Here is a 19,142-nt window from a genome sequence, read left to right as displayed (position 1 = left end):
TTGCTTTAATGGTGGGAAAGGATGGAAAATTCCTTAAGATAACTTGAAGCCCCTACCTAGAAACTTTTGTATCTGGCAATAACGACCCATTTGCCACAGTGTTTCAGCAAACTGTCTTGCATGGAGTATACTGAATCTCTCAGTAAAACCTGTGAAGCTCTGTGTCACTGGCTTTGCCACTCTTTGCTGAGAACGTAGCTGTTAATAAATTTCTCAGGAGTGTTCTTCCTTGTAGCTTAAATGAGTGCAAAACTTGTAGGCTTGGGAAGCAGCGACTGTGATTCTGCCTGTTGAAACTTGTACAGTAGAGAAAAATGAAGACCGTGCGATTCACAGAAGACTCTTTATGTCTTTATGGCTAATATTTTTCTTGAGCATGAATTTTACACGGAGAACAAGATTTAATCAGCTGCTATACTTCAGAGTTTAATTCCACCTTCCCCTTAAGTGACAAAACTAATGAAGTAAGGGATGGTTGCTTAAATGAATAGCTGAAGTCTCCCTAATTTACTGGGAACAAGTAGGTTTATTGTCTGCTTCCTTCTTTTGAACTCATCATCCTACAAAGCTATGCCAACACAGCGTGTGGAGGGCAAGCAAGGATATCTTCTGAGAATGAGCTTACTCTTCGTTGTTTACCTGCTATTCTCATTAGCCTGTCAAAGAAACAGTGTTAATTTACTCCACAAAGGCCTATTGAAGTAAAGAAATGTAATATTTGAACAAATATTGACTGAAAGCTAAGTTGGCAGCTACTTAGTTTTTCTCAGCTGTGTTATTTATACTGTAGGTTACAATTTATGGATCTGTTATTTAAAAAGAAAGAAGAAAAAAAAGTTCCCATGACAGGTTTTGTCAACTGAACTGGATTAATCTAGATCACGTATAAGGAATTGTTGCTTTCAAAGCTGGGGAGATCTTCCAAAGGGACCACAAGTCTGCAGCTTTCTGCATGTGCCCCCACTTGGGCACCCCTGTCCTCTCGGTGTGCAGTGCTGCCCGGTGGCTCCTGGCCGGTGCCTCGGCAGCAGCCCAGTTCCTCTCCAGTTCTTCCTGTCACACCAGACGTTATTCTTTGCGCAGCGCTGGCAGATCACATAGTTCCTCTGCACGTGGATGTTTCCACGATCCCTCCAGCCCACTGTACCTACTGCTGTGTTGCCACATTGACTTTTCCCATCCAGAATTGCTACGCAGCTGTAGGTGCTGGCACTCGCGTCCCTTTCTTACTTGAAGGCTATTCTGCAGGATGTCAGGGAGGAACTACAGCATGGGAGATGCTGAGCAGCCGGGAGAGGGAGCAATGCAGAGCAGCGTGGGGCTGGAAGGGCAGAAGTGTCTCCAGCAGGTTTAGATACCGCTTTCAGTGAAACAAAATCCTGCATGCGACTTTAGGTAGTTATGAGGAAACTTAAACATTCAAATTTGGCAACAAGGTGATATGTGAGTTGGTGCAGTGAAAGTGCGGCACAAGTTTTCTGTTTAATGAAATGATCAATCATGCTTGAAAATCATCTGTTCTCTGGTACTGAGTAGGAAGCTTTTCGTACTGTAGCGTAGCAGGGTAGAAGGAAGTATTTTTGTTGTGCGTGTTGAAGGAAATTGCACATGTTGCAATTGCATAAATGGTCACTCAGCCAGCAGAACTTTCAAATCCTGTTACCAGGCTGCAGACAGTGATGGTGCTGCTGCTCAGCAGCTCACCAAGCCGCGTGTGAGTGTGACACCTTATGGCTTCCATTCAGAACGTTTTAACCGAATCCTTAACATTATACAGTTGCTTGGCAAGAGGACCATGAGTGAAAGGGACTGAAACAGTGTAGTGGAACAATTGTTAAAACAAAGCCTGGGCTTTACCAAAGTGAATTCACTTTACCAAACTGAATAAGATGCCTTGGATGTTTTTTAGATTTCCCTATGTGCAAGAGAGTAGTAGTGCTTCACACAACAACATTTGCAGGATAAACACCCCAACATTAATTTGCCAGGCGCCTGCTTATCTTTAGATACTGCCTTGAGACAAATTGGCAAAAGTTACTGTTGACTAACATCACTTTTTTTTGTTTTTATTTTTTAACTGTTGCAACTCTTTGCTTCAGTGTAGCTGCAAATAGGATCCCTTAATTTTATTTTATTGATTTTATCATTTTATCAATAATTCTTGTGGGTCCCTTCCAACATGAGATCTTCTATATTCAACTTGTCAATTAAATTTTGCATAAAAACTCAATAGTCCTTGACTTTTCCTCTCCTAGCTGTGCTCTTCAGGTCGCAAGGTTCTCTTTTTGTTTTGGGGGGGAATGGGTGGTATCTTTTGATAGTTTTCGCTGTGACTAAAATCCCCCCCAACCTTGATACTGCATAGCTCATCCCCTTCCCTCCACTTTTCTCAAGCTGGAGCAAATAAGTAATACCGTGGCCTTTGTGATTAGAAATTTCACTGCAAAGCAGCATATTTTTGTTAAATGCTTGTTAATCAGGATTATCTGATGCAAGAGGAGCTGCTGAGAGCTGATTGAATACAAATTAACACTGAATATTTCATGCCTCTGGCTGGATCTGCAAATATCCATAACACGACAAGGTTTTTATATTTCTAAACCAAGTTTGTGCTAAAAACAGATGCGTTGCAGAATGTGCTTGACTCTGCTGTAGAAGCAGAAAGAAAATTGTAGTACAAAATGGGAAGATCAACTTCTTTTAAAAGAACCCTTGAGATGTGACAGATTGACAGGGTGGATTCTGGTACCAGGAACAATACTTGAAGTAGGAACAACAGTGGTTTTACTGGAGACAGGTTAAGTGACGACACTCGAGTATTTAAATCAGCCAAAATCCCTGAAACAGAAGCCGCCTACAAAACCCCCAAATGGAAAAGGCTTATGGACCTTTTACCACAATAGAAATGTGTCACTTTGGGCCAGTTCATCATCCTATTACTATACAAAAAAAGGTTTGCTCTATAAACCTGCTCCAAATGAATGCCTTCAAATGCTTGCAGTAGATCTCAGTGCCACGTTTCCGTAGGAAATACTGTTCTGTCTGACCACACAAGTACTAATTTACTAAACAAGAAACTTAGTTTCGAAGCAGGAAATCTAAGTAATCCTAGAGTAAGTTCAAAAAGGTAAAAACTGCCATTGGCCAAATTTGTCTTTAACTGATGAAAGCTGCAGCAATTAAGCATTTTTCCCTGTGCGCAATAGATATGACACTGTAAATAAAACTTGGACTGAGACCTACTTTTTCTGCTGCAACTGTTTGTAATTTGTCTCAGTAATGCAGAGATGTAATGCTCTATTTTTATTTTTTTTTTGGTGCTATAACTGTGTAACTTAACTCAGTAACGCTGAGATGCAATGCTCTGTTTCTGATGCTTGTGATCATGGATAGCTGATGGCCTTGCTGACTCACAGAAGAGTTTGTAAGGATGCCTCTCCACTTGCTTGTAATGTCACTTCCATAAAATCACAAGTGTGTTTGAAATCTGCATGTTTTATTTGCATTCCTAAAGAACTATGTAGGTTCCTTATCACTGCAGGATTAACTTTGTCTTACCCCTGGTACTGGCTTGTGTGATTGAAATACTGTGTGGTGTTTATGTCTAATGGGATTCTTATGTTTGTTCAGATTCTGAAGACGAGCTGCGACATCAGCAATCTGAGGAAGGGAGTTCTCTGTTAAGACTGCAAGAAGATACTACCAACTGGTAAACAATTCCTTAGGTGTCTTTGATTTTAGAATGCTTCTTTTCCATGATGTTTTAGGCCAAGGAGTAGAAAGTATTTTGATCTGTTGAAAGCAAGAAGTAGTTCACGCAATAATTTTAGGTTTTTTTTAATTAACCGTAGCTTGCCAGACAAAAGGCTTGGTAGCAGTGGATAATGTGTGGGTATTTAAATTGGAATACAAAGTGATTAAATTTCTGCTCTCACAGTAGGAAAAAAAAGACTAGCCTTTTTTCTGTAGTGGGACCTTAAACATTGTCTATTTGCCTTTTCTACCAAGACTAATACAACATGTCTGTACCTCTTACTATATAAAGACTATTGGAAGTCTGATTGTGTGAACACTGAAACTTTAAATTTGATTCTTCAGGGCCTGGAAAGAGAGAGAAAAAAGGAAACTAACGAAATCTAGTTTAAAAGTTGAATGTGGCGAAGCATACTAATTTGAGTGTGCAGGTGCTTTGGAGGATGCTTGTAATTATTCTATGGGTGTTTGAGGCATAATTTTCCCTGAAGATAATATGTGATGCTAAAACTAAGTTGTATCATAATTTACAGGCGTTTAAAGTTATCTGTAGGTTGCCTGTAGGTTTAGAATGGTAAAAGGATCGTCAGTGAAGAGCTATGACGACTTAAAGCAGTTTACCAGCATGTAAGTTAAGACGTTGAGCTGCACTATTACAAGCTAATCACAAGGAAACATGAGAATTTAATACATCTGAATATGTCTTGACATAGCTAAATCATATGGCCATTGATAGTAGGTACCAGATTTACAGCTCTCTTCTCAAACACTTTGTTGTAAAATGAAGTAGCAGTCTTCAGTATGGGGGAAGACATCCACAAAGCTGTAAACTAAACATGCATTTGGATTCCCTCTGTGCATTCAGATTCTCTCTGTGAATATACCTTGCTATATATTATCTATAAAGCTTGAATCCTACCCTCCTGTTTACTGCTACCATTTGAGATACAGGGCCAAGTAAACTTGTGTCAGGAGAGAGTTCTTAGCCCAGCATGGGGTTATGCACCTGGGTCCAAGGATTGTAATTATCACAATTATAACATTGTAATTACCTGATAGTAATTTTTAGGTTAATATACATGATTATGTATGATGTGAATAAATAATGTACGCTTGTCACTAAATTTGAGTGCATAGCTTGCCCCGTACAGAAAACTGAAAAGCTCATTAGCTCAGTAGTGAGGGGTCCTCCGTCCATTTCCCTGCTTCAGCTTCCTTTCCCACCCCATCATCCCCCATCTCTCTTGGAGAGAGAATTTTGTCAGGATGTCCGTGCTGACTGAAACTTGGTAGTTCTAGAAAGTAGCTGTTTGTCTGCAACTTTGTGGTAAAGTATTTGTCTAAATTCAGCATTTCCTTTAGGACCAAGCAGTGCTTCTTAGCTCAGGGGTAGTGCTGCACAAACTTGCTTCCAGCATTGACTTTGGTCTGGGAAGACATCAGCTGAGAGCCCACTGAGCTCTACCGTGTTTTGGACCTGACCCAGGTCTCAGCTCAGGCCCCCGACTCTGGGAATACACCGATGAGAGAATGAGACACGTGAACATCCCTTGGGGCAGAGCGTGTCCAGGTCTTGCTGAGGTAGAAATATTAAGCCAGCTGGACCTTGGTCTTAAATATGTCCTAAATAGCCATTAGGGCTTATTTTATCCAGGTGGTATTTCTTTTAGTTATAATGTTTCAGCTGTCCATTATCACAGACACTGTGATATATAACATTATATGACATTACGGGACATGTAACACTTTAGCGTTTGCCCTATTTTTCTTGTATTAGCTTTTCTTTTTCATTACGTTAACTTACTTGTATGGGATTATTTTTCCAGAGTATCAGTCATTCGGAAAAGATCTTGATAATTATCTCCTGGTTTTGCGTACAATCTCTGATAATTATTCATTCCTACTTTATAGCGTTATCTCTCATATGCAGCTTGCACTTGGCTGCATGCTTGAAGATTTAAAAATCTTTCCATACAACTTAAAATTTTTCCCTTGTAATGATGATGGGGAGAAGTTTCGAGCAAGCTGATTAACATGTTGTGGAGTCCCTGTTCCAGAACTGATATTGCAGTGTTTGTGGATTAACAGGTTTTGCACTTTGTGCTAATTTTAATAAATATGAAAACACCTTCATTATTATGTTTGCAAAGTAGAAGTAAATGCATACCTGTCATTTTCTTATTAATTTTGAGAACGCTTTGTTGTGGCTTGTATAGCTCTTATAAGAGCTTATAAGAGTTATTTGTCTGACTGACACATCTTTAAATGTCCTCCTTCCTTATGAGGAGGATCTTTAAAATCTCTTAGCAAATCCCTTAATATGTGCTAAATTTAAAAGGAGCAAGAAAGTTTGTATCCAGTTGTCCCCGCAGCTGCCTGCCTACAAAAGGTTAGAAATGAAGGGCCTCATTGGGAAGAGATCCTGTGCTGAGTAAGGCCATGTTGTATATCTTACGGACTTCTCTATGGCTTCGACTCTCTGGGAAGTTTATGTAAAGTCAAATGTGGTGCAAGAAATATGAAGTAAGGTTCTGTTTTTTTTTGCCGAATGCTAGTTGGAAGTGTTGAAGACAAGGTTAGATGGGGCTTTGAGCAGCCTGGTCTAGTGGGAGGTGTCCCTGCCCGTGGCAGGGGGGTTGGAACTAGATGACTTTTAAGGTCCCTTCCAACCCAAACCATTCTACGATTCTATGAAACGTTTCCTCTATTAAACAAGAAAATAGGTGTTAAAAATGTGCAGCTTTTAATGCGTGCTTTCAGAGGGACTTTTTTCATTTGGGGAAACCTACATTACCAGTGTAAAAAGTGGTGAAGTTACAAATGCTTCTGAGCAACTTGAAAAGCTTTTTCTGCAGAGTCTACGAGATACCAACAGCAGGGTAATGTGGGAGCCAATGAGGTAAAAGAATAATCTGTCACAGTGAGGTTGCATACTGTAAATACATGAAGAAAAATGAATGTCTTTCTGACAACTGAAACCACTTTTACTTCCCATTTGTGCCACAAATTAAAAACAATCTCTTTTGGTAGTGTTGCTCTAAATATATTGCTGTACGTTTGCCTGTAAATTATATTTGCAGTTCCGCAGAGCTGCTTGAATTGATTTGTCGTCCATGTGAAAGTGGGTTTGTTGAAATGGTTCTTAGTGTATGGAGGTTAAGTACTTTTTGGGGTTTTGACACTCACTGTGAAATATTTGGTAGAAATTCTGATCATGTTACTGATGTTCTGCCAGCATCCGTTTATTTTGTATTAATGCTGGTATCTAAGGCAAGAAAGAGGATGAGCTGACAGGCTGGGTTTTTTAGGCCAAACTGAGCTGTCTCTCATTATGTATTTTTTGTCTTGGGGCTTGTTTAACGCGGCTGCCTGCGATAGCATGGGAATAGATTGAGGGGCTAAAAGTTTTTGTGCAATCCTGTGTTTGTTAAAGTCTAATAGTACGTATTAGAAAAGAATGTAAATAATCTGCCTGTGCTGACGCAATGTAATGTGGTATCTTTTCTCTCACAGGGGACATAAAATTACTTAAAACCTTGAATGAAGATGGTAATAATCTGTAAATGATCAGTGACAGACTTTTTTACTGAAATCAAGCAGAACTTGGTGTAGAGCTCTTCCAAAATATCCTTGCTTTATATGCAGCAGTCTGACTGCAACAGTTCATAGAGTAAGTTTAAAAAGAAGCAAGTTTTGAATCCGGTTTCATGGCTCATTCAGTAAACTCTTCTGTTTGAGACTTCAGCCGTGCCCGTTTGTTTATGAAGGTAAAGCTGCTATTTTTCTCCACCTGTAAACAGTTGCTCAGGACAACGTGAACTGTTTAATTCTGTTTGTCCAATGAGCCTTTAAATCAAAGACATTTATTTAAGGGTTGTTTTGACTTTTCAAAAAGTCACTTTTAAACAGACTAGCAAAATATGTAAACTCTTCTCATCAGAAAGACATTTGACCTGAAAATCTGTGCTTGTTGAGACAGGTGACTGGCTTTTCGTGTTATGTTTTAATGTGGTTTGTTCTATTAGGTTAATGTCAGATGTTGCGTATTTCACTTCCTGACTTGCAGAAGGACTCCTAAATACTTGGTAAAGGACGTTTCTAGGTTTTGTTGGGGTTTTTTTTGTTACTTCTAACTCTGTAGGGATTTGGACTACTAACATGTCCTTCAGATCTGGTTAATGTTCAGCTTGCTGCTTGACCACATAACTGCAGTTTTATTATTTAGATTCATAAAATATCTCAAGTTGGAAGGGACACATCAGGATCATCACGTCCAACTCCCTGCTCCTCACAGGGCTACCTAAAACTAAACCATATGACTAAGAGCGTCATTCAGATGCTCCTTAAACTCTGACAGGCTTCGTGCTGTGACCGCTTGCCAGGGGAGCCTGTTCTACTGGCCAAACACCCTCTCATTGAAGAACCTTTTCCTTACATCCCATCTGAACTTCCCCTGATGCAGCTTGCCTCCTTTTAGCTCATTGTGGGATTAATTTTGGAAATTATCAAGCAGAAATAGTGTGCAGCTGTTGAGACAGCATCATTAAATTACAATGCAGGATTAAGACCTTGTTATATGGCTCCTGTTTTACTGTTGTTTTACCCCCCCACCCCCGACTATTGGACAAAGCTGTTGAATGCACACAGTGGTCCCCAGGAGCTGGGCCCAGACATTCCCATGGTACATCTCTTATGTTTGTTATCCTGTATTCTGTAATTTTTGTGCATGCTTCCATCTTAAATGCTACCCAATAAACACTTGAGGTCACAGGTTAAAGCAACATGGTTAGATTCTTCCTCCCTGGACAGCTAGTGATTGATCCAATTGTCTTGAGTATTTCTGTTCATCATTTTTACTGGGACATCTAATCACCCATGTTTTCCTTTGTATTAAAATCTCAGACTTCTGCTACTGGAGTGTTACTGTTTAGCTGGTCTGAAGAGATTCCCTTTTTTCCTTCATTGTCCCATCTCCCCCTTTTTTTTTTTTTTTAATTTTAGCTGAAATGGTTATTACAGATCTTTCTGTGTAGGTGGAGCGCAAAGCACTCCTGGTAGAGCTGGAGGTGTTTTCAAGAGCCTTAGTGCTATGTGACAGTTACTCTGGCCAAAGCAGAGGTCCTCTGATCCTTCTCAGCAGAAATTACTGCTTGTCCCAGGGCTGTGTCATGGTCACTCTGGCACAGCGTTGCCTCCTGGCTCGTGTGTGAGTTATGATTGCGGAGGAACTGCCTCTTCTGAGACTGGCTGAGTGGGGTGGCCCTAGGGGCCTTGGGGGCAAGGAGTTAAAGCAAACTGCTTGGGTATCCCCTACAACTGCTCAGCCCTTGGGTCTGTGAGAAGCATGTGGCAAAACTTACTGCTGCTGTTTCTGAGAAAGGGCTTTTCAGGCTTTTTAAAAGCTAGTCTGTGTTCGTTGGAATCTGGAATAAACAAGCCCATTGCCTCTGAGCAGTAGAGATGCTGTCCGTGAAGCTCCTGTAGCTCTAGTCTAATCAGTGTACGTCTAGATTCATTTTTCGCTTTTACCTGTTAGCACATGAACTATGGCTTCAGCACTTAATTTCTGATACTGTTGAGGAACCAATTTATGGTTAGAACTCACTAAAACAAGTAAAAAGATGGTTTAGGTGGCACATTACTCTTCTGTGGTTGGCTTCCTTTCATGATAGAAGTTCCTCTCCGTTCACGTGACCCAGTATAGTCCAGAGGAAAGTGGTCTACCCTGAGCATAGAAATCTAGATTGTAAGAAAAAAGGACTCCTCTGTTTAAGCGTTACTGAATAGGGCTATGGGTCTTGAGGTTGCTCAGAGCTGATAATACACTACTAATAATGTTGAATGGGAAAGCCTTTTTGACCTTTTCTTGTCTTACTGTTTTTATTACGCAAGTGGTTGAGTATTGCTGCAAACTTCCTGGGGCAGGGTATGGTTTCGTTTCTGTTACGCTGATACTGAGTCAGAACACTATCTTAAACTTTGCCATATTCCTAAGAAACTATATAATTTTTGTAGCTTAGATTAAAAAAAAAAAAAAAATGCTGCTGAATCATTTAGTTGGTATTCAGGAACACTTCACAACTGGGTGTTAACAGTGTAACATGAAAGGAAGCAGCATCAACTGCGGAAAAATATCAGTGCTAAGTAGTCATAGGGAAGTGAAACATGCAATAAGACAGCAATGTAATTTATATATTATAATGCTGTAAGGGCATGCAGCATCTCTTCCTAGCTTAGGAAAACATAAGTCCTTTAAGTACTTTTTTGAGGAACGAAAACCTGAATGCTATGTAGATCTTCAAAGTTCTGTTTGTGTAATATACCCAGTACTGAATCACTTCAGGATTTAGATTTATGGAAGTTCAAAAGAAATATAGGAGATAATATCCTACCGAAATAGCAAGTTCAGTTGTTGAATAATTGACTGTTAGACACAGGACTCTGCTTCAGTCATTCTTGCAAGCTCTTTTTTTTTTTTTTCTCCAGTAAAACAGGAAGTTGTGTAGCCTGGACTAAAATATCACAGTTCTCCCCCCACCCCCCCACCAAAAAACCCAACGCCAAAACCAAAAAAAAAACACCCCCAGATGAAACAATCCAAAGAAGTCTCGTCTCTGTTTTCCTACAAGTCCTTATTTGTCTTTGGTTACCTAACACTTAATATTCTCACTTATTTTGAGAAATGGAAAAGTTATTTGGAAATATTTAAATTAACTTTCTGATTCAGTTAAAAAAACCCAACAACCTTGTACTTGGTCTTCAACTTGCAGCTTTTTTTTCCTAAGATGCAAAAATGAGGATTATGATAGTTCATTTTACTGATTCCGCTAAGCCAAGGTAATGGTTTGTTGTGGAAAACTTACCTGTAAGTGGATGAAATACAAGTTTTCATGCTGCGTATTAGTCTTGTATATGTGTGAGTATCCTCTTATGCCATACAAGCTTCTCAATTATATGTGGTTTCCCCTCTTTTTTTTTTTATGAAAGGGGTATGTGTATATAACCTTGTGCCCTTTTTGTTAATCTGTAGTGCAGCATCTAAACTTCCTTGAACTATTTCCTTCAAAGCAAACCTGCTGGCTCTTTGCTACGTTCCTTTTGAAGCCAAATCTTCAGAGTAAACTTCAGAGGAACTGAAACAGAGCTTTGTGGACCTCGCTTGGAGGATGCAAGTAATTCGTTGTACTCCTAACTTAGCATGTGGAACTAGACATCTAGTGTCGCTAGATGTTTGGATGCACAGTATGAAGACCTGTATGCCAATATAGCTGTGAAGAGTGAGAGTTATATTGGCATAAATGCATTTTAATCTGTGAATGAAAGACGAAGCATAACGTGCTTTTGGCAGGTGTCTAACACTGGTCAAGAACTGCCAAGAAATCTTTCATGTCAGATCACCCTCTCTATTGTTAATGTATAAACCTAAACCACAGGTTTGAGTGTAGCAAGTAATATGAGATATTGTAAGACAGCATTAAGAAATTATATAGGTTAGGGAAAGGCTTAATATAACAATAGACTTTTAAGGTGCAACTTAACTTCAGGAGAGTAAGTAAAAATGAATGGAGAAGAAGGATTTGAGATGAAGCTTTCTATAGCCAGAAGTAAAAAAAAAAAAAAAAAAAAAGTGGTTTTATAGCAGGCAACCAGCAGATTTGCTTTCTTATAAAGAACTGAGGTCGCTTTGCAGTAGTGATAGACTACCTTTGCATAGACTTAGTCTAATGTTTGGTTTTTGCCATACAGATAGAGCAGAATCTTCTTTTAGAATCACTGATGTTAACGTTGGAGTTCATACCCATTTAGCATTAAACCGTGGGTTCATCTGCAGATGCCCTGAAACTTCCTTTGAAACATGATCTTAGCTACGATTTATTTTTATAGCTTAGCCATCTGTTATTGTTACTAAAGTAAAAATCAAGTTTTATTACTAAACATTTCTTAGTGTTCTTTTTTTATTACCCACAAGATGTGGGATGTATTTAACTTGTGGTTCTGTTTTGGACTGGGCTTGCTTTTTATGTTTTAATGTGTGCTTCTAAGAGTAACCAATTTCTGGAGTGGTTTCCTGAAGCTTAATTTCTAGTCTGTAACTGGAACGAGGGAGCAGGAGTGTCTAAAAACTGCCAGAGGAGTGTAGCCTTTGAGCTAGGTCCTGTGCTGTTCTGCAAAGGGCAGTTGAGATTCATGGACTGAGAACATCCATGCCGTAGCCCACCTCTGGCTGGCACAGGGTTCAAGTTGGTGATGTTTACCAAGGGAAATCCTAGTGCAAGCTTCAACTTTGAACAAGCAATTTAAGCGTTTGCTCTTTAAAAGCAACAGAGTGCATGGTGTTTTGAAGACCACTACTAAAGCCTGGGTGCCTCATACCTCACATGGAGTAGATGAATCCTGTGCAAGCTTTCATAACGCTTACAACACTTAATGAAGGAATTCTTTTTGAAGTTCCCTGGTGAGTTGAGGTATCGATCAAGTACACAGAAAGTAATTTAGATGGGCATTGCGAAGTTGTTATCAATTCTTTCTTATTACCCAATCTCTTCTGTTCTTAATGGGCAGAAAAACCTGAGTGTTGGAAAGCTGCAGAATCACCAGTCTTGTAACAAATCCTGATCGACAGTTGCTGACAAGTCTATGCTTGTGTGTAGAGGTTTCTTAATTAGTTCAGTCAGGGTTGGGCGGAAAACACTGGTTTCATAGTGGAAGTTAATGGTTAGTTTTTCTCTTCTGAAATCTGTTTTCATGTACTGCCGAGTTAAGCAGCATCAGTTCAATATGAGGTGGATGTTCAAAACACAGAGCTTATTCGGTGGTTAGCCAGTTATTTTATTTTTTTTTCAAGTTTCGTTATGTACAATGATGCCAAGTTTACTTAGTGCATCTTTTATATTTGGGTACCATTTGACTTGTGTCAGCTACAGCTTTTCCTTTGACAAACTGAACGATGCTTGGTTTTGTTGTCTTCTGAAAATGAATAGCTACAGTTTAGATGATTCACTGTCCCTCTCTAATGGCTGTAGACATCTTTCCCCATTTGTTTTCCAGCTGTTGTGACAGTTCTTTAAATTGCAGTTGTAGTTGGCCTGAGATGTTAGCGTATGCTTTTTCCTTTTTCTGCTGTGGTGAAGTTAGGCTGCGAGTGAAGGGAGGGAGCGTGTGTGTAATAGAGATTCCTGGGATGGGACACATTAATCTTTCTGCTGTTTGACTCCATAAAATGGTATAAAAAAAAAAGCTAAACAAAATCCGTGAGCTGTTAACCCATTGAATAAAAGGTAACTTTCCTTCCTGGAGCTGCTTTTCTTTGTAATATAATGTTAAATACTTGTCTGCCTCAGAATCACAAGCAATTGAAGAAATGCTTGGTTCTGTATTATTCAGTGTTTCACTACCTGTTAAATTATATATGTCTCCTCTTGTGCCTTTTGGTATTCTTCCTATATTGATCTGCAGATCCAAACCTTGAGAATCAGTCAGAAGGAAGCTCAGATGTTTTGCAGATCCTCTGTACTAACAGAGAGAACCCAAGTGATGCACTCTGAAGCTGACAATAGGCAATTGTTCACTTAGATACTCTTACGTCTGAATTAAGGTGCATCCAGAAGTGCAAAAATTGTGTAAAGAATCCATCACATTATTAACTTCACATCTGGCACTGTTAATGATTGATTATTCCCCGCTGTCTGCCAGAGATCTGCAAGTCAATTTCTTATCTGTTTAGACAGTGTTTTATTATATTGCATAGTGCTAACCTCTAAATTTAAAATACCATGTGCTGTGCAAAAATCAAATATCTCTCAGCTTGCCGGTATAAACCAAGTCGATAGCATCAGATGTGCTCAGTCTGATCTGTTTTGCATGAAGGCATGCTCATCGCTACTAAAAGATAGGAATCCCGTTCATGGATGTTAACACCTCTTTGCCTGTTATTGATGATAGTCCAACTGACTTATAATTCTCAGCTTTCCTGGTGGCTTCCCTTTTGCCTAATGGCTCCACTGGGCCTCTTCTCTCCTCATGCCCGTATCACAAGAGTTCTGCAAGACTTTGTTAATAATTCACTTTCATTCATTGACGCCTTCAGGACAAGCTACCTGAGCATCAGCACAACCTTTCTTGTAGGTGGTAAGCGCTTGTGATCATGAGAGTGTTCTGTCCAGAAAAACGTAAAGAGCTGTGCAGTTCTGGGCTTTTTTTAAATAATTTTATCATCTGGAAATTTAGACTTTTCTGTTTTGTAATGAACTAATGCTGTTAGGAAACATTTTTTTTAAAAAGTCCCTAGCCTTGATGCTATAGTGTGGATTTCTTGTCTGTTACTTTCTTTTTTTTTTTTTTTCTGTAGTCTGGTCATTCTAATGTATTTGGACTTCTCCTTTTTGTTTATAGCCCGCTGAATTAAGTTGGACTCTCACCCAAAATCAACTTAACCAGAGCTCTTGACTACCCCCCAAAAATACCTATTTCTAGGTAGAATTTTTTAGTGTTCTTAAATGTTTTGCCCTATTTGATTTTTCTTTCACTTTTTTCAGGAAATCAGCTTTTTGAAGTAGTGTTGGGTCTAACTTTGGTTTCAGTTTCTGTTTGCAGTACCAGTCATGTTCTTCCCTGACCTGCAGGGGACCAATGTTTTCCAGTCAGTGTTTGATTATTTTTTTTGTTGTTGTTGCTTTGTCTCAAAGCACAGATTGAGCAGCCTGCAGTCATGAGGAGGGGAAAAAAACACTTTTTAAAATGTGCCTAGGAGAATGGGTGAGTTTTAGGGAAGCTACAGTAGTTTTTTACAAAGATAGTGCCGTTAACTATCTTTGTGTCCTGTGAAGTAGTTATTGTCCTGGAATACTCACTGTTCCTTACTGAAGCCAACTGGCAAAGGAAAAATAAGGTGCTACTCAAGCTTAAAGAAATCCTGGTCAAGGGGAGAAGCCTCTTTGAGAGAGATACATACACTGGAAAGATTGGAGAAATAAATTTCCACAGTTGTAACAGTGTCTGTCGTCGCCTTTTTGCTTATGTTCAGTTCGGTGGGCTGCAAAGAGTCATTCTCATGAGAGTCTCCACTCTGCTGCTTGCCTGTGGTGCTGTCGATCTTCAGAGCCTTCCCAAGCTAACGTTACACTACTCTTTCCTGTGAAGCTTTATGAGATACTGTAGTACTCCGTATCTTCTCCTTTAAACTGTACTATTAACATAATTATTTAACGAGCCGTAAGATGGTGGTTAATAATGTGTATAGCAGACTGAAGCTGTCTAAGAAGGCTAGTTTTCTTCGTTAAGCAAATGGTTTTCAGTGGTGACCTGAAAGTGCCTTCTCCAGGAGGTCAGCACGCAAGCCGTGAATTTTTTCAAGAGCTAATTTGTGTGGTTGAATTAAGAGTCTTGTGTTATTCTCTTTTTTTTTTTAAGTTTGTGTATGCAAAGTGAAATGCAAGATAAACCATTTGCCACTGGTATTTAGTGCAGCTTTGACTCTTTAGTAATTAAATTTATTGTGGGATATGTGTTCTTATGGATTACCTAACACCAGCAGCCTTCCTCCCTAGAAAAACATTTGTTGCCAAATAATGGTGTTCCCTATTTATTTTGTACACCTAGAGATAAAACACAGTTCTGCATTCTATTTTTTTAGCGTATTTTTTCAAAAGTCACTTGTGGCATGTAGATCCAGAACTACATTTATGAAGTAGATCCAGACAAGTAGTACGATGTCTAGAACAGATGCTAGTCTGCTTTTGTAAGATCACGTGCATTACATTTAAGAACTTTGATGCAAAAGAATGAATTTTCATAATCTCTTTTTCTTTTAAAACAGCCTGGAGGCCAAGAACAGAGTGCAGCACTGGCTGTAGGTAAGAACTGAAACTTAACCTGTTTGAAAACTCTCCTGACATATAAGAAATAAAAATTTAATATGTTGAAGGGCAGAAAATGGGAGTGTGCTGAACACTAGCAGTTTTCTCTTCAAGAACTCCTTTCCCCCCATTTGCTTCTACAACTTCTGAAATTTCTAGTGTTCACTAGGAAGTCTTGATCTATAACCTAATTTATGCCTCTCTGTGGTTAAAGATGCTAAACCAGGTTGCAGCTCTTTGGTTTGTTGCTTGCACAGTACCTCACCGCACAGCCTGGTAATCACTTTGAAAACTCTTTGCTTTAGTGATGTGAAGAAGTCGCATTGTTTCAATAAAGGCATTTTCAGTATGCACAAAATAGAGTAGCTTGGCCACGTTTAAGAATTTGTCCCGGAAGATTACGCTTAAGCTTCTTGGAAGATTTGAATGAAGAGATAATGTTCAGGTGATTTTTTTTGTGTGTGTGTTTTTTTTCTTTCTCAGTCTCTTTACTAAAAAGTTATTGTGTGACTTCAAATCTTCTCTGAACCAGATGCCTTATGCCAGAAACCAGTACTCTGGACCGGCTTGTAAGTCTGAAGGGGTAGCATATGCTCATGTGAAGGTTTTAGCTTTTAGACTTATTACCTGCTAATTGTCATCTAAGCTACTACATAAAGTGTGTGGGTTAAACTTCATGTTTATTGTGCTGTGCCAGCATAGGTAACTTTCTCCTGTCAGATGGGGAAGGCAATGCTACCAAATGTGAGGTAGGATTTACTTTTCTTCTGTTTCTGATGAATCATCAAAAAGCTCTTTGAATTCTGGGGAGCTGATTAAATTGATTTGTCATCACTTTTGTTGGCAGCAGTAGAAAACACTTCCAAGTGCTGTGTCCAAAACTATTAGAATACTCCATTCAGGAATTAAGAGTATGTGTCACTATAAATGTGTTACTAAAGTAATTGTCCTTTATTTTAGTGCATGATTGATGTATTAAAATACTTGTTTCACAGAATTGCTGGTTTTTGAGGTTTATATCCTATTTTGTCGTTCTTAGAGGAGAGTTTATGGCAATGCTGGGTCAGACCAACAGTCCTTCTACCCTATGGTCTTACCTCTCTGGGGTTATGGAATGACTCTAGGAAGTGGGCAAGCATACAGCAGTACTGCCCAAATCTACAATAAACTAATGGAAGAATATCCAGTGCTAGAAGTACCTTTTCAATTTTGGTAGCCTTTACTTCCGAAGTCACGGATAAGTGTTTAGTAAAGTTGCAATTGGAACAAGTGCAAACTTTTATTTACAGCGTTGTGTGTATTTGTGAAGGATACGTTGTAAGAGTCACTAAAGTGAGTCAGACCATGGGTCCGTTTAGCCAAGCACAGTCTCCAGGACTTCTGCATGTGTGTGCTTGATTTTGCTCATCCTTTCACGCCCCCTACTTATTCCTCTATTAGAATGGTGGTGCTGCTGCTGCTCAGGAAGGTGAGAGTCATCCAGAAAAGCTAGCAAAATTCAAAGGACGTTGCTGGGAATGGTACTGCCTGCAGGAGGAGGAAGGCTGTCCAGCAAACAGCTACAGCATATGGCAAGAAACTTCTGTTTTCTTTGAGGAAACTGTGAATCAACAGTAATTTGGGTATTGAAGGGAAAAGGTTTATAAACCAAGGTGGTGGTTTATCAGCCCTGAAGTTAAGGCGTCTGACTGCGTTTCACCTTCTCCAGCTGTGCTGAGACAAAGTAGCTGCCAAATGCTTAACAGCATCTTAAGCCAGCTGAGACCCACCAGTGTGAAGGGTTTGAAGGGACTGGCAAGAGCCCTAACAAAGGGCTACCCTACCAAAGCAACACTTTCAGTAGGAAAGCACCAGTAAGGTAACAATGGTAAAGATCTGGAGACTGTTGAAAACTTTGGTTAAGCTTCAAAGAATGGGGCAAAGCTAACTAGAGGTCACCTTCTGAATAAGGTGAAAACTTGAAAAAAGCTCAATATCCAATAGAACCTGAACCTTCAAACATGCACAGATGCTTAGGGAAGAGCAGGAACAGGGAGAACATGTATTGGTGGTTCTTCTAGGATGTAAGTATTTTCAGGTCAAGTTTTCTGAGTCAGATGTGATTATTAAACGTATTTAGTATTCTTTAATGGCTTTCTGTTCTGCATGTGTATATGTTGGGTTGGTCCCCCCCCCCCCCCCAGGAAGTGGTGGAAACTCCTTGTGAGATGAGATGAGGTTGTAGAGTTCAGTGATGGACTGGTGCAGGAAACTGTAACTGCATGGTATTCTGCATGCTTGCCACTGATCTTAATGAATTGTAGGTTGTATATCACTGGAGAGTAGCAAACGTTCGTCCATATTTCCAATAGGTGGATGCAAATAAACTGTCTTATGATATCTTACACTTACAGGATACCTTTAGTTTGATTTTTAAGATTAAAAGAAAATTTGAGGTGCGTTGGATGGGGTAGAAAATGAGATAAAAGATAATCAGATTTAGCACAGCTAGAGGAGTCTAGGCAAATGTGGTCTGGGTTTTTTTAATTGTATGCTTGCTTTATAACAAGAAAAACTATCCGAACTCAATAAAAGTAGTTGCTACTGTGCTTCATGAGGTGTCTGAAGAAGTAACTGGGAATAACAAAGATGGCAATAAAAACTTGTTCTTGCAAGAAATCTCGTGTGAAACTTTAAAGAAGCAGACAACCATGTGGACACCAATTTTATCCCCCCGCCCTGCCTTGTGCCTGTCTGTTTTGTTAGTGTTCCTGATAACAGATGGGATGGGAAGGAATATCATTCTGCTCGTCATCTTCTGTTGTACCATCGGTAACTTGATGTCCTTCGTTAGCCTTCTATATTCTGCAAACACACTTTATCTGACTGGTGTCTCAGAAAAAGGAAACTCCACAGAATAATCTGCCCTGCCAGCTATGTGCTTTGGAAGGCCATGGGACTTCCTTTCCTCTTTGGTGCTTCGGGGGTGGTGTGTCACTGAGTTGAATTTGCAGGTGGACAGTCAATGTCAGGTTCATACACACAAGGGTTGCAGTGTAGTACTGTGACATTCCGAAGAAATCCCTTGAGGTAGAATATGTCAATGAGTATTGATATCATAGAATCATTTATGGAATGATTCATGGAACCTTCATAGGTTGGAAAAGACCCTTGGGATCATCGAGTCCAACCATCAACCCCACTCTACAAAGTTCTCCCCTACACCATATCCCTTAACACCACATCTAAACGACTCTCAAACACATTCAGGGATGGTGACTCCACCACCTCCCAGTGTCTGACCACTCTTTCTGTGAAGAATTTTTTCCTAATGTCCAGCCTAAACCTACCCTGTTGCAGCTTGAAGCCATTCCCTCTTGTTCTATTGCTAATTACCTGTGAGAAGAGACCAGCACCAACCTCTCTACAATGTCCTTTCAAGTAGTTGTAGAGAGTGATGAGGTCTCCCCTCAGCCTCCTCTTCCTCAAACTAAACAGTCCCAGCTCCTTCAATCGCTCCCCATAAGATTTATTCTCCAGGCCCTTCACCAGCTT

General features: G+C 39.7%; 1 protein-coding gene across 1 annotated transcript in view; it reads left to right on the top strand.

Annotated features, from left to right (window-relative positions):
- The window catches only part of CYRIB (CYFIP related Rac1 interactor B), a 76,869-nt gene that overhangs the window by 30,583 nt on the left and 27,144 nt on the right, over positions 1–19,142 (top strand). Inside the window, 1 exon segment of the mRNA XM_074577824.1 lies at positions 3,631–3,709. Within this exon segment, the coding sequence (XP_074433925.1) occupies positions 3,631–3,709 (79 nt within the window).

The sequence above is a fragment of the Larus michahellis genome, chromosome 2, assembly GCF_964199755.1.
Source record: "Larus michahellis chromosome 2, bLarMic1.1, whole genome shotgun sequence".
Taxonomy (NCBI): domain Eukaryota; kingdom Metazoa; phylum Chordata; class Aves; order Charadriiformes; family Laridae; genus Larus; species Larus michahellis.
Note: the sequence above shows the minus strand (reverse complement) of the source record. Positions and strands in the feature narration are given on the sequence as shown.